The sequence below is a fragment of the Netta rufina genome (assembly GCF_964035555.1).
Source record: "Netta rufina genome assembly, chromosome: 5".
NCBI lineage: Eukaryota > Metazoa > Chordata > Aves > Anseriformes > Anatidae > Netta > Netta rufina.
The window spans coordinates 46148788-46162059 of NC_140128.1; the positions used below are offsets into that span (position 1 = coordinate 46148788).

Sequence of the window (13272 nt, forward strand, 5' to 3'; positions counted from 1 at the left end):
TCCCAAACCTGCCGTGGTGCTGTTGGAGGCAGCCCGATGGCGAGCTGCCCACGGCCACCTCTCCTTCCTCCCTGCATGCAGGGACGTCGTGGTGGGAGTGCCATCTCCCACCTCGTCCTGCCCAGACTGCTGCCTGGATGATATTTTTGCTGTGTTTTTTTCTGTCCCTTTGAAGCCCGCTCTGCCTGCTGAGTTACCGGGATGCAGCCGTGCTGTTTACTGCTTTCATCAGCTCCTTGGGGAAAATGGCTCCAGCTAACCACCTGCAGTACAGCTGGCATCCTGCTCAGCTCCATAGGCAAGCCCAGCTAACCACTGCAAGGAGGAGACAGGAGTGAGAACTCTCAGCCACCGAAATCTTCTCTTTTTTTGACAAATCCGTGCAGCTGCACTGGAGTCAGTACACCATTTGGCAGCAGCTGGCCCTTACCTTGCCTTACAGTAGCATTGCTGACAGCCTTGTAGCTCTGATACCCATGATAATTGAGGAACTAATCTATTTTAATTATGCAGTCACTGTCTAAATAGGGAGTATCAGACAAGATCACATTAACCACTTGTTAAACTTCACATGAGATACTGTTGTAAAATGAGAAGGGTGAGTGTGAATTACGGGCAGGGAGGAGCTACAGATGTGTTTCTCCATGGAACAAGATGTTCTCACCTTACCCAGGAGGAAGGCAGCTGTGGTGAGCAAATGAAAATTAAGATCTATTTGGTTGGAAGTGAATACATCTGGTCACTGACAAAGGGCATTGCATACATGGCTAGGATTAGGTTGTCTCATGTGGACCATGGCCATGGCAGCACTAGGTGATGGCTGGTGTGAATGGTTGGTGTTCTCTCAAGTGCAGGCACTGTAGTAGATGCCTTGACTGCAGCTCACAGTTACTAAAGGAAGAGACAACAGTTTTCCAGTTTTTCTGTCCCTCTCCATTGCTTTCAGCTGGGATGTCACTGCCTTGCTCTGTCTTCATTCACCTCACAGTGCTCTGCTTTCTCTTCCAGGTGCTGTAACATGTCCAGGTAGGACACCATCAGTGTGAACATCATCCCAAGACAGTCACTCCAAGCCATCCCTCTCAAGTGGCTCCTCTGCTTCAACTAGCAGCCAGACAGAGGTGAAGACCTGGGCTTGCTCCCCTTGTGAGAGGCATCCAGTCGCTGCCCACAGCACTCGTAGGGATGGATTCCAAAGGCAACGTCCGAAGTGGAAACAAACCCGATGCCAAGGCCACCAGCTCTGGAAAGCCAGAAAAGCCCAGCCCTGTGCCTGCCACCAATGCAGACAAGAAGGAGACCCCCAAAGAGCAGCCTGCTCCTGCCACTGCCACCAAGAAGGCAGGCGGCGATGCTGCCATCGTGAACAACCACAGCAACCTGAAACCCAGCCCAGCCGCCACGGAGACACAGGAGGCCACCGGCCAGTCCCCTGACTCTGACCACAAGGGAAACAGCTCCGAGGAGTCACCAGGCAGCATCTTCGACAACATGAAGCCCTTGATCATCATCGGAGGAGTGGCAGTGGCTGCGCTAGCTGTGATTGTGGGAGTGGCGTTCCTAGCCCGGAAAAAATGAAGACCAAGGCAGGGTGGGCTGAGAAACCCAACCTGGCTGTACAGCTCCTTTTGAGACAAATGCATGCAGAGAAATTCTATACATATCTATATATATAGAGCGAGCTAGATAGGTCAACAACACCAACCGCAACTCCAAGAGTCTTGTTCAAGACAACTGTGCCAGTTTGACCCGATGTGGGTAACTCCATGCACTCAGTGTGTTCTTTTCATGTAATATATCTTGGCTTATACCACTGTGTATAGATTACAGCTTCTCCTGATCGGTGTAAATGACGGTGTCCCCTCCCCTCCCTGCTGTCCTCTCTGGGAGACACCCCCACCTCTCTTGCAATCCCCTGTTCTCAAGTCCAAAGTGTTCTTTGTCCCATCCAGAGTCCCTGCTTTGTGTTTTGGTTTCTGTTTGGTTTGTTTCTAAGTTGGGTTGTGGTGAAGAAGATGTAAGGAGAGATGGAGCCTAGTGAGAAGACCCAGTTCACCTGTCATTGTGTGTAGGGCAAAGTGTGATCTCTAATAGGTCTCGTGTACCTGCTGCTCATCAACCCACCGTTAAAAACCCAACTCCAAAGTGCCCCAGAGAAACCAGGCCGGCTGTAGCTGGAAGCTGCAGCATGGCAGAGCTGAGTAAGCAGCTCAGGACATCACACAAGTATTTTCACTGGCTGAGCTGCCAGCTAGGGAGTGAGCAGAGGGACTGTACCGTGACCGACAGTGCAGGTAGCAGTGTATGGAGATACCTGGCAAAATCCCATGCCGATTGCAGGCAGACAGCAGCTGCCATCTGCTTGGTTTCTTGCACGTTGGCAGCCTTCAAGATCCCGCAGATCAACAAGGTCACAGGGGCAGTGTTCCGGGATAGAGAGGCTTTGTTTTGGATCTAGTATTTCCTAAATTTAGGCTGGGCTTTGCAAGATGCTGTGGCCTCAGCCCCAAATCCCTTAAGGTCAGCTGGACTCTTTATTTCCTGGGGGCTCTGGATCAGGCTGTTCACCTGGTGTTTTCCCACTGAAGGCTCTGGCCTCTCTGCAGATTAGAAGGTAGGAAAACAGGGAGACACAAGCAGGTTTTAGGGGTGGACAAGAGCTGGGACCCCATAAGAAATAACACTGACCTGCTTCACACCAAGGAAACCCTTGTCAAGGGCACTGGAAATCCATCTGGTGATCCTAGGGCGAATTCTCACCTCCCTCCTGTGAGTGGCAGGGATCTGTGACTCCTCTACATCTTGGAAATGGAAACAAATTCCCAATGCTGGGGAACAGCCTGATTTCATTGGTGAGTACCTCAGATCTAAAGCCAGACCTTGCAAGAAGGAAGGGAGGCGACCAGAGGGCGTTTGGTGCATTGGCAGATGACCTTCGCCTGACACCAAGAAGCGGGCAGATCTTACTCTGAGAGTTTCCACTAGGCTATTTTTGGCTTCCATGCTACTGCAAAAAGGCTCTTTACCTTGCTCTGTGTTTTTAAATTAGGTCAGAGCTCAGATGAGGTCAGAGATTAGATGAGGTCAGAATCACAGGCTCTCTGGAGCTCAGCAGCAGTTGCAGCCAATGGAGTTTTGCATGAGAAGGTGGGGTGAGTTCAGCAGAAATCAGTTAAAGATCCAACGTGACATGTCTTTGAGCCTGGATGTATAAATTTGGTGGGTACTGGGCCAGAGAAAGGCCTTGGGTACTGTCTTTGCAGTACCTGCTTCTGGCAAAATTACTGGATAGCATGGTGGATGTGTATAACCCAATCTGGTAATTCTTCTCTTGGCTCACATCCTAATTTGCCTCCAAATTTGGCCTGATGAGTGCATATGGCTTCCCCAGATAAAATGCCTTTTTGACACAGCCTGGCCATTCCTATGCTGAGCTTTGTCATCCTCCTCTTTTCTCCAAGGCTCATAAAATATTCCCAAAAGGCACGCAACCTCTGGGAGTATCAGATGCTCTCTTCTGATGAACAACAGGCTGCTTGCAGCTTGAGTTTAATGTCTACCTCTACTTTTACCAGTACAGAGACAGGAGATGGTTATGTTGGGTTCACGGTGGTTTTGGTATGAGTGCTAACAGCCTCAGGGGAAATCCGGTTAGCTGAAAGCACTCTTCCTCTGTGTTGTGCACATGCCTCCTAGCAGCAGTGCTGGAAGCAGAGGGTCCACGGCTAGGTGCCTCTACAATGCCACTTTTGTTTAAAGAACTGATTTCCCCTCGTCCTGTTTTGCAGATGTTTAGTGGTTCACTTTTTTTTTTTTTTTTTTTTGTGGGTGGGAGAAGGGAGTGCAAGCAACAGAAGAGAGTGAGAGGTATTGGGGAAGCAGAGATGTGAGACAGAACATAACTCAGAAGCAGTCCCAGCAACGCTCCCTTGCAGCAACTGCGGGAGGGCTTTGCAAGAGCACACAGTGGGGCTGCTGCATCTCCTGCCTGCACCTAAACTGAGAGCCTGGGGTGCTACAAAGCCCCCAAACCCCGGCAGTGCCCTTGGTACATCCTTGTGCCGTGCTGGGGTGAGGCCCCATTGCACACCACCTCCCCCTGCTGCTGCTTGCACCCTGACCTGTGCATTCTGCTTTCCCCATGAGGGAGATTTTGGTGCACACACCAGAAGCAAACTGCAGTGCAGTGCGGCCAGGAACCTCATCTATGTGACTGGGAGGACTGTGCCCACCAAGTACAGGGTAACGTATCCAAACGAGTGGGGTTTGGATACAGGGATGGCTATTCCTGTGCTCCCCTTCCCTCAGATCTCTGGGGAAGAGATTTCAGCTTTTGGCTGGAGGGAATTTTGTAAGAAATTTTGCTTATGTTGCCCATGAGGAAGGGAAGCCGGCTATCCCTGTTCTGATTCTTGTTTTGCCGAAGTAGGACTGGTGATTTTCAGACATCGACTTCTGTTTTCAAGTCCTGTCTTCAAAAAAATATTTCTATCTGCCCTGTCTGCTCCTCCCTTTCAACCCCTGATGTGGGATTTATTTTTATTTTTAAAAAAGCATTATTTTTTTTAGCAGTCTGTGGCATTACAGATGCAGCATCTATCCATCCAGCACTGGCCAGCATAGGTAGATGCAGGGGAGGAAAAAGAAACACCTGCCTCATTTGAGTGATTTTTTTTTTTTTTTGGTCTGCTTGTTTTTTCTTTCTAAAATGTTTTTGTGTTTTTATTTCCTTGGCTTAAAGTTCAGCAAGGGAAGAGGGGAAAAACAGTTCTCAGCCAATGTGGGCCTTAACCATTTCTGTCCACATCCAGCCCCCCTTGCCCTTAGGGCACGTGGATGGATTCAAGGCTTCATCCACAAACATACCACAGAGATGGGGCTAGGACCGCAGCTCATCCTCTGGGTATGTAACCACGTGCTAGCCCTCGCTAGGCAGTGAACGTGGTTTGTCTCATCTCATAAGAGAACTTCTGCTTACTGCGATCAATTAACACCACCTGCTGTCCGGATCCTTTCTCTGGAGCCCACCTCTTTGGTTTGGAAAAACACCTCTATCTATGTGTGCGTGTGTGTTTGTGTGTGTTTGTACACCACCCTGCCTTGAATATTCTGTGTATGTATGTATACTTGCAGGTTTATATTACTGCAGTCTGGGTAAAGCCACATTCTTTGTAAGGAAAAAAACAAAGCAAAACAAAACAACAACACACAAAACAAACCTGGAGATGACCCTTCATTTGTTCCTCTGCATTCACACAAAGTGTCCATGACGTCTTTTCTGTGCCATTCACATCTCACCGTGCAGCACCCAAATTCCTTTTTCTGTCCTGGTTTCTTCTCAGAGCAAAGAATGTATGGCTTGTGAACTGCCAAATGTACCATGTGCCCATTGTGCTAGGAGCTCAAAGTCACTGTTCCCCCTCCCTGGATATTCGCGTGGGCTCGCTTAAAAATAAGGCACTTTTAAACAATTCTGAACTGTACTGGACTGTGCTGTAGTGCTTTTCACAGTGTGGGTCTAGTGTTGACTTGAGTCAGGTAGATCAAGCGTAGATGCCATACAAGCTCCCAAGCACGCAGCTGGGGCTGTGCACTTCAGTCCTGAATTGCAAACGACATCCTCTTAGCAAACACCTCCTGTTCTGCCTTAACGTGCCAGGCTGTGCGGTGGTTTCGTTTTGAGAAAAAACGTCCAGCGAGAACTAGGCTGAGAAGAGCAAATTCATCTCTCTCAAAATCGAAACGAGATTGAAACCAAATTTGTTGAGAAGTAGAAGGCTTAAATGACTGAACTCGCTGTGCTAAATAAATAGTTGTCTTTTCTCGTACTGAGCACATGCCGTTATTTGCTTGATGTTATTCTTTGTGTGGTGTTTGTGATATGAAGTCCTTCTATTGATATCTCCGTGGGGAGAATGAATTAATGCTTAAAACTAGTAAGATTCTGCGCTTGGGTTTTGAAGAGATCTAGATTGCTAGTTTACTCTTGATAAAGTGCAAATTAGAAATTTGGGAAACTGACTTCACAAGTATTGCAGTTTATCTCTAAAACTATAGATTTGGTTATTACACCAGATCCCAGTCTATTTTTAAGGAGCCATACATTTTAGTCAAATACAAAGATGTTGTGCTCTTGAGCAACTTTGTAGAAGGCTTTTGATGCTTCTAGCTTTAAGAAAGATGAAATGGGTTACACATCCGCTTCCTCTTTCTCCTGGTTTAATAGACTGTGGTAAGTCCTGCTACTCCTAACAGTTCTGCAGTAGGATGCAAACAACCCTGGTAACAGAAGGATAATGTAGCAGCATTTTTGGGAGGGTAATAATGCATTCTTGCAGGTGCTGTCACACCTCACAAAGCACTGAGCAGTTGCTTGCCCTGAAGCACTTATTAGTCCCACTAGGTGGAGTGATACATTAAAAATAGACTTGTCTTTGCTGAATCAAAGCTTAGGGATTGATCCCCCAGCTACCAAATCTAGGGGAATTTTTCCATTGGTTTCAGCATGCTGTGATCAGGCTTCGCGATCTTATCGGCACCAGGGCTATGATTGCAGGTCTCTGTAAAATATAAATGCATTTCAGTGGCATGTTTTACAAACCTGGCCAAAAATACTTCTTAGTCTTTTGCTGAGTACAAGGGAAACCTTCTCCAGTATTACCTGAGGCAGCCACGCTTACACTGACATTAGCATTTATGTATAAACAACAGGATAACTAAACCACAAAACCAACCAACCAACCAAAAATACTAAAGCCAGTGAGAAGAGATGAATGATTCTTGACTGAAAATCCCTTCCTTTCCTGGATATGTCACTGGGTTCAGAAATCTGCCTTTTTCTAACTAGAATTGGTTGAAAATATAAATTCTGAGGATTCATGAAGGAGAAAAAAATGTTCTTGAAGAAATAAACCAAATAAGGGAGATAGTAGTAATAGTACTACTAGTAGTAATAATAATAATCATAAAAGTCTGACTACAAAGCCATGCAAATTATCCCTTGTTAACTGGATTTCTCAAGTGTTTTTGCTGTCTCTGTTCAATGTTAGAGTTTATGAAGCAAGAAAAAGGCCTGAAGTTTTCCACAACCAACTTTGTGCAATTAAAGGAAATTGCAGGTTTATAATTCAGGCATTTTTAAGGGCGGTGTTCTCTCTTTTCACATGCTCTGTTGTCAAAAGGTCTGAAAATCCAGTATAAACCCATTTTGATCCTCCAGTTTGTGACGTTTTGCTAGAGCAGGGATGCTGGTACACCTTACTGACCATACAGGTTTCTTCCCTTCATTGAGGACCCATGGAAGAGCTGCTTTCTGTAGTCAGCAACCACATGGTATATTTTTCATAAACTGCTACCAGTTCTGCTTTACAAGCTGGGCATCTACCTTAATGAAGGGGTTGCCTCTGACCTGGATAATTAAAATTCTGCATTTAAGTTAGTTAAATTCTTAGTGCTGGAGGCTGGAATTGGGATATTTCCTGATATTTACACTAGAGGTATTTGGCTCTTTACTCGTTCACAGAGAAATCTGCTGATGCTGAAGATCTGACCCGGACTGTCAGCACATTTTAGGACTTGTGAGTGGCACTCGATTGACAACTCCACTGCAGAAAGCAGGGAAGCCTGAGTAGGAATTTTCTGGGCCAGGGTATGTGGCACCATCCACGTACTTCAGAATTCATGCTGTGGGTGACAAAGAAGCCAGGAGAGGGTGATATGAGCAGTGTCTGCCTCCTACTGTGGATTAAATTTTGCTGCTCTGTTTTCAGCCCCTATCTATCCCCATGTTGTTCTTGTCCTGCACTGACTGTTTGGGTCCTATTCCTAAAATGTCTCCTGTCCCCACTTCAACTAGAAATTGGTTCTCTTCCAAATTTCATCTTCTTGAAGTATTACTTAATCATTAATGGGAAGTTATTTTTTAAGGGCAAAGAGCACAGAATATGGCTAATAAGATTAATGATAGTCTTAGCTCTCATGGTCAATATGTGGTAAAGAAGAGAGTGTACTTCATCTAGGTTCATCTTACTGAATGCTTCTGTCAAGAAGATTGTTCTCCTTGGGCTAGACTATGATTCCTTGAATTTAGCAGCTCAGATGATGATGCAAGGTGCAGTTGAGGGGACTGCAACCTAACTGAGACACTGGCTTGAAACATGCCCCATGTGCCATTCAGCTTGATTTGGCTGGCTATATTTCAAGACCATTTTTTAGTCTTTTATTGAATCTTGCATTGGTTAGCTCAGATCACATTATTTTGAGTGACCCTGAGGAGTTAAATCTGTTTAGCAGAGAGTTTTTAATGATAAAGACTTTCTTCCTTTCTCATATCATCAGTCCAGCCATGTGACCTGTTTCCTTTTTAAATCCCAAATTCCTAGACTGTCTGCTCATACCAGGTCTTCTGCAAACTATACAGCTCCACTGGCTTCCGGAGATCTGATTAATTGCTTGTGCTTTGCTGCTGCTTCAGCTACTCAACTGTATTCCCAGGCAATTCTGCGGATGTGGCCTTTCCACAGCAAGGCAAAAACCATGCCCCAGTGCAGAGGCAGATTTTGGGTTGCCCTACCTAACAGACAGAGCCAAAGTTCAGCCACTTGGTGCCTAAGGGGAATGCAGAGACTGTGTAGTGTAGCAAGGAATGCATGAACTCTTCATTTGCCCTAGCTGCTAAGGCATGGGGGTCTGAGATGCAAGATACTGCATGCTTGTCTGCCACAGGAGCTCAGCAGAGGATAAAAACCTAGCTGGAAGCTCCCTTTCTGGTCCTTACTCTTTCACATCAGAGAAACACTGCATGGCCACAACTTCTGCTTGGGACTGAAGAGCTGGGGGCTGCCTGCCAGTTGGCTGGGAGGGCGACAGAGCACTGGAACAGGCTGCCCAGTGAGGTTGTGGAGTCTTCTACTCTGGAGGTATTCAAAACCTGCCTGGATGCAATTCTGTGCACCATGTGTTAGGTGACCCTGCTGGGCGGGGGGGCAGGACCAGGTGATCTCTGGGGATCCCTTCCGACGTCATCTATTCTGTGGTTCTGTATTCTGGCTGCTCAGGAGAAGTTAACGCAGTGTGTGCGTACACTACATGTGGCTGAAGCTAGTGCTGCTTTGATCCTCCAGGTTTTGCACCAAAAATACAGGCAGAGAAGAGAGGTCCTTGAACTTCTCAGGCTGGTTCTCAGCTGAAGCCAATGATCTGTATTTTTGCTGGCCTGGAAGAATCAGTTCGTGTGCAAGGAACACGCTGCTGTTCTCGTCCTCCATTAGCTACAGGGCAGAGGACACAGAAGACTGCAAGGATTCCTCCTTTTGAGTGGGCTGCTCAAGTTTTGTGAAGTTACACGAGACAACTGGGCCTGGAAAATTTACATCTCATTCAACAAACCATGCTAAAAAGTTGACACAAAGCACATGGTAATAGGACAGATCTTAGTCTTTGGTTTTCCAAATGCATGAGTTTGGCTCTACCCTGCACTGAAGTTCTGCTTGCTGCTTTAGGAAGCATTTGTTATGTTCAGACACTGAGATGCTGCACATGGGGAGACGTGCTCTCTGCTCTTTGAGGCTATGCCTTTCTGAGTAAATAGATCTTCTTGCTAAGAAATATAACGTGGGTTAAATAGGTTCAGACCAACAGCATTTGCACATCTTACTCTTGCACTCAATTCTTTTCCAGTTAATTGTTCCCACCTTGAAATTCCCAAATTATTCCATTCCATTTTTCTAATATCTCAAAAAGCAAAGCCCCAGCGCAGGATCCCAAGAATAGTCACTGCTTCTTTCCATCTGTGCGTGATGATGCTCCAGTACCAAAACTCCCAGGAGGAAGAGAGGAATCTTTAATCATGTTTGCAACAGTAAAGACCTGCATTGTATCCCTGGTTTTGCCACAGCAGCTTCAAGCAGTCAAGTTTCTGGGACAATTTGATAAGAACAAGGGTGCCACACAGTTTGCCATGTTTAAAAAAAATAAAAATAAAATAAAAATAGAATCATTTGGCTTTATTAAGTTTTGAGCAGCCCTTCTTAAGCCTGGTGCCTTTTCGTGAGTCACTGGTTAGGACCCTTTCAATTGAAATCTTTAAAAGGTGCATTCTCGACTCTCCAGTGAAAACCAGCTCCCTTCTAGTGGTAGGTGCAGGTTGTTTACAAACTTGTGGAGAAACCAAAATTGTAGAAAGGGAACTCGTAGGTCAGACTACAGGGGATTTCTTTTTTTTTTCCTTTTGGTTTGCTTTGATTCTATTACTTTGCCAGGGACTGACCCAAAGGACTTGGAAGTCCGATGGAAAGCTCAACCACGAGCAGCAGGGGCATGCCTGCTGCTAGGCTGGAAGCCACCAGCATCTTTCCAGCATCATTGGTGGGTTTTGTATCAGCCCCTGGAAATGTTTTCCAATTGATATTAATTTTAAAATGACATCTTGATTTCTTCCCTGTACAAACAGACCTGCTTGTCACTTACACATATTTACCTGTGTTCAACATAAAGGTTTGTGTTTTTCTTTTTATTGTTTTATTTTTAATCATTTTTTAAATTTTCTTTCAAAAACAATATGCTGCTAGATACATTTCCTGGAGGGAAATGGACACCTACCTACACACAAAGCTATAGAGCTAATTTATACCTTGTTGAATTTATAATCTTGTCTATGCTTATATGGACACTTTGTATGGGCTGCAGCTCAAACCTTAAAATAGTCAAGAATTTTTCCTTTCCCATATAGTATTCTATTTACTTTGACTTAAAAAAAAACAAGCGTATAAATGCAATAATGCAGGTAGACTAGAAATACTAGATTGAAAATTAAAGTAGTTTAGCTTGTCCCATTGTGACTGACAGTGTTGTATGACACCCAACGCTGTACCCTAACATTTTCCAGGCTTTCTACGTAGCTGAATCTAGTATTAGCTTTGAAAACCCATTGTATGAGTGGTGGGTGGATGGGTTGGAAACGTGTGCTCTCTACACACTGTATGTTACTCACATCAGAAGCTGTATGGCCACTCCATATGCTGTGAAACTGTAAATGATTCCCAATACACCTGTAACTCTTACCAGGATTGTGAGAAATAAACTATATATAGATATCTATATATACATATAGATATATTGAATAATTCCTCATGTGAGCATCTTTGTGTATGTGGTGTGTGAGTGAAAATGGCTATCCTTCCTCTCACTCCTCAGCTGTGGCCATGTTTCCTGCAGGCTGAATATTTGCTAGGATTAGAGATCCCAGTAAGAACCATAATGCAGGGCAGTCCTTGCCCCGAATCAACGCCAGCCTACCCAAGGAAGGTAGGCAAAGAAAGATTATTTTTATTATTCCCAGAGAGAGATGAGGTGTAGAACAGCTAGACGACTTCTTCAGAGCCACCCATGAAACGTCTCCTGACTCCAATGATCCCCATTCTGTAGGCTGGTCTCCAGTCTTTGCTGCAGTATGAAATGCTCTCCCCACCAAATAAACTCTCTGATTTGCTTGGTTTTGTTTTTAAGTTGGCCTGGGATTGTCCAACCTCACAAGGAGTAAAATGAGCATCTGTCTGGTGTCTGTGTCTGACGAGAGGGGAGGAGGCTTGGCAGTACATGTCACTGTGAATAGTGGCCATCACGCTACATGCTAGCTCCAAAAAGGAGCTCTGCAGATATCTGCAGGCTTTTGGAAGTGAATCCCGCAAGAACTAGGAAGACAAAATCCCTCATTGTAAACCCCTTCGGGCCAGGAGAAAAGGGCAGCCTTTAGTTGCCAAAGCTTTAATTGTCTGTGATTCTTGCTGCAGAAACACAGCTGAGGGGTCAGGATTTTAGCTTGTCTTAATATTCATAAAAGCAGAAGCATAAATAAACTCTTGTCTGAGTCCAAGTCCTGACTTTGAGGACCTGCGACAGGTGGATTCCTGGCCCTCCAGCTAGGATGTGTAGAGCATCACATATATTGGGACAGTGAGGAAGTGCAGAGCCGTCTGGGCAGGGGTGGAAACCTGCCCTGCCCTACATGTACTGCGTGAGAGCATCACTGCAACATCATTGGCAAATGCACGGTGAGCGCAAGCGTTTCCCAGAAATGTTCTTGCTCAGTCCTGAGTGTCCCAGCGGGTGGGCACGGCTGTGATGTAGCTTATTTGCAGATGCCCTATGGAATGCAAGGCACGTCTGCACACAGACACGTCTTCAATATTCCCCATCCATCCTTCCTCACTGTCCTCCACCTTTTTCCCTGCACCTGTTAACAGAAATTTAAAAAGTATGAAAAGCAGAGGCAATGTTTACAATTATCTTAAGCTATACACTGCTTTTCCGCACTCCTTTCAATTCTAGCCCTCATTTATCCAAACAAAACGGTATGATTCCAAATCACTTCACTCTAAACAAGAAACACTGTGGTTATGTTTTACCAGACCAGGTTCAAAGAGGAAGCACTCAGCTAACTTAACGTAACCGAAACATCCAGGCTCTACCAAACTGAACAGTCTGCATGAGGTAGCAAATAATTTTTATTGTTCTTGTTATCCTACTGCAGTGCTAGTTACTACTCATGCTTGTTACCCTCCCAAAATAAGCAGACAGAGAGACTGCAGAGTTCATCCAGTGCTTGCTGGAAGAGAAATCAACAGAAGAGCATTTACAAAAACTACCAGCATGTGCTCTGATAAAGCTGAGATTATGGCACCTACTGAGCAGTGACTAAGTATTAAGACATCACTACATAGTCTAATTTCCTAGGAACTGGGGCTCTCTCACATGCATTTTTTTCTTTCTCTACGTCTTCACTTTCAATCATTGTCAAGTCCTCTAAAGCTTTGTATTTTGGACAGTCTAGGGAGGATGCTAAGAGCTGATGGAGTAGGATTTGAGACAGCAGTTGCTTACTGCTCATGGATTTAAAAAATAAACTAAAATAGACTCACAAGTAAGGAATAAGGAGCATAAATCCAATGCTTAGTGCCATAATGGCTAAAGATGCTGGAGCGTCACCAAGCTCCCCCTGCAAGGTGGCTAAGCTGAATAGTGCAAGGTACCCTTTGAGTTTTGCTTGGTTTTAATCTGGTTCTGGTAGCTAAGCTGGAGCAACGAGAGAAGAGCATCCAGGTGTCTGCAATTAACCAGTCTGCGGTTTCAGAATGCACTTTTAGAGAGGAAAGAAGACTGACGGGCAGGTGATTGAACAGACAGACAAGCAGACAGTATGATGGCATGATCTTTATTTCCTTTAGGAAATCTGGCTGGATATCAGGTCTCGTCAAATAAATAAACAAATAAATA

The 13272-nt window shown here is 45.2% G+C and overlaps 1 protein-coding gene across 1 annotated transcript; it reads left to right on the forward strand.

The window, feature by feature from the left end:
* Positions 1–1185: 1185 nt before the first annotated feature.
* Positions 1186–1578, forward strand: CEND1 (cell cycle exit and neuronal differentiation 1; the record flags this gene model as incomplete). Its single annotated transcript, XM_084287233.1, has 1 exon — positions 1186–1578. The coding sequence occupies one exon, from the start codon at positions 1186–1188 to the stop codon at positions 1576–1578; it is 393 nt and encodes a 130-aa protein (XP_084143359.1).
* Between the last annotated feature and the right edge of the window lie 11694 nt (positions 1579–13272).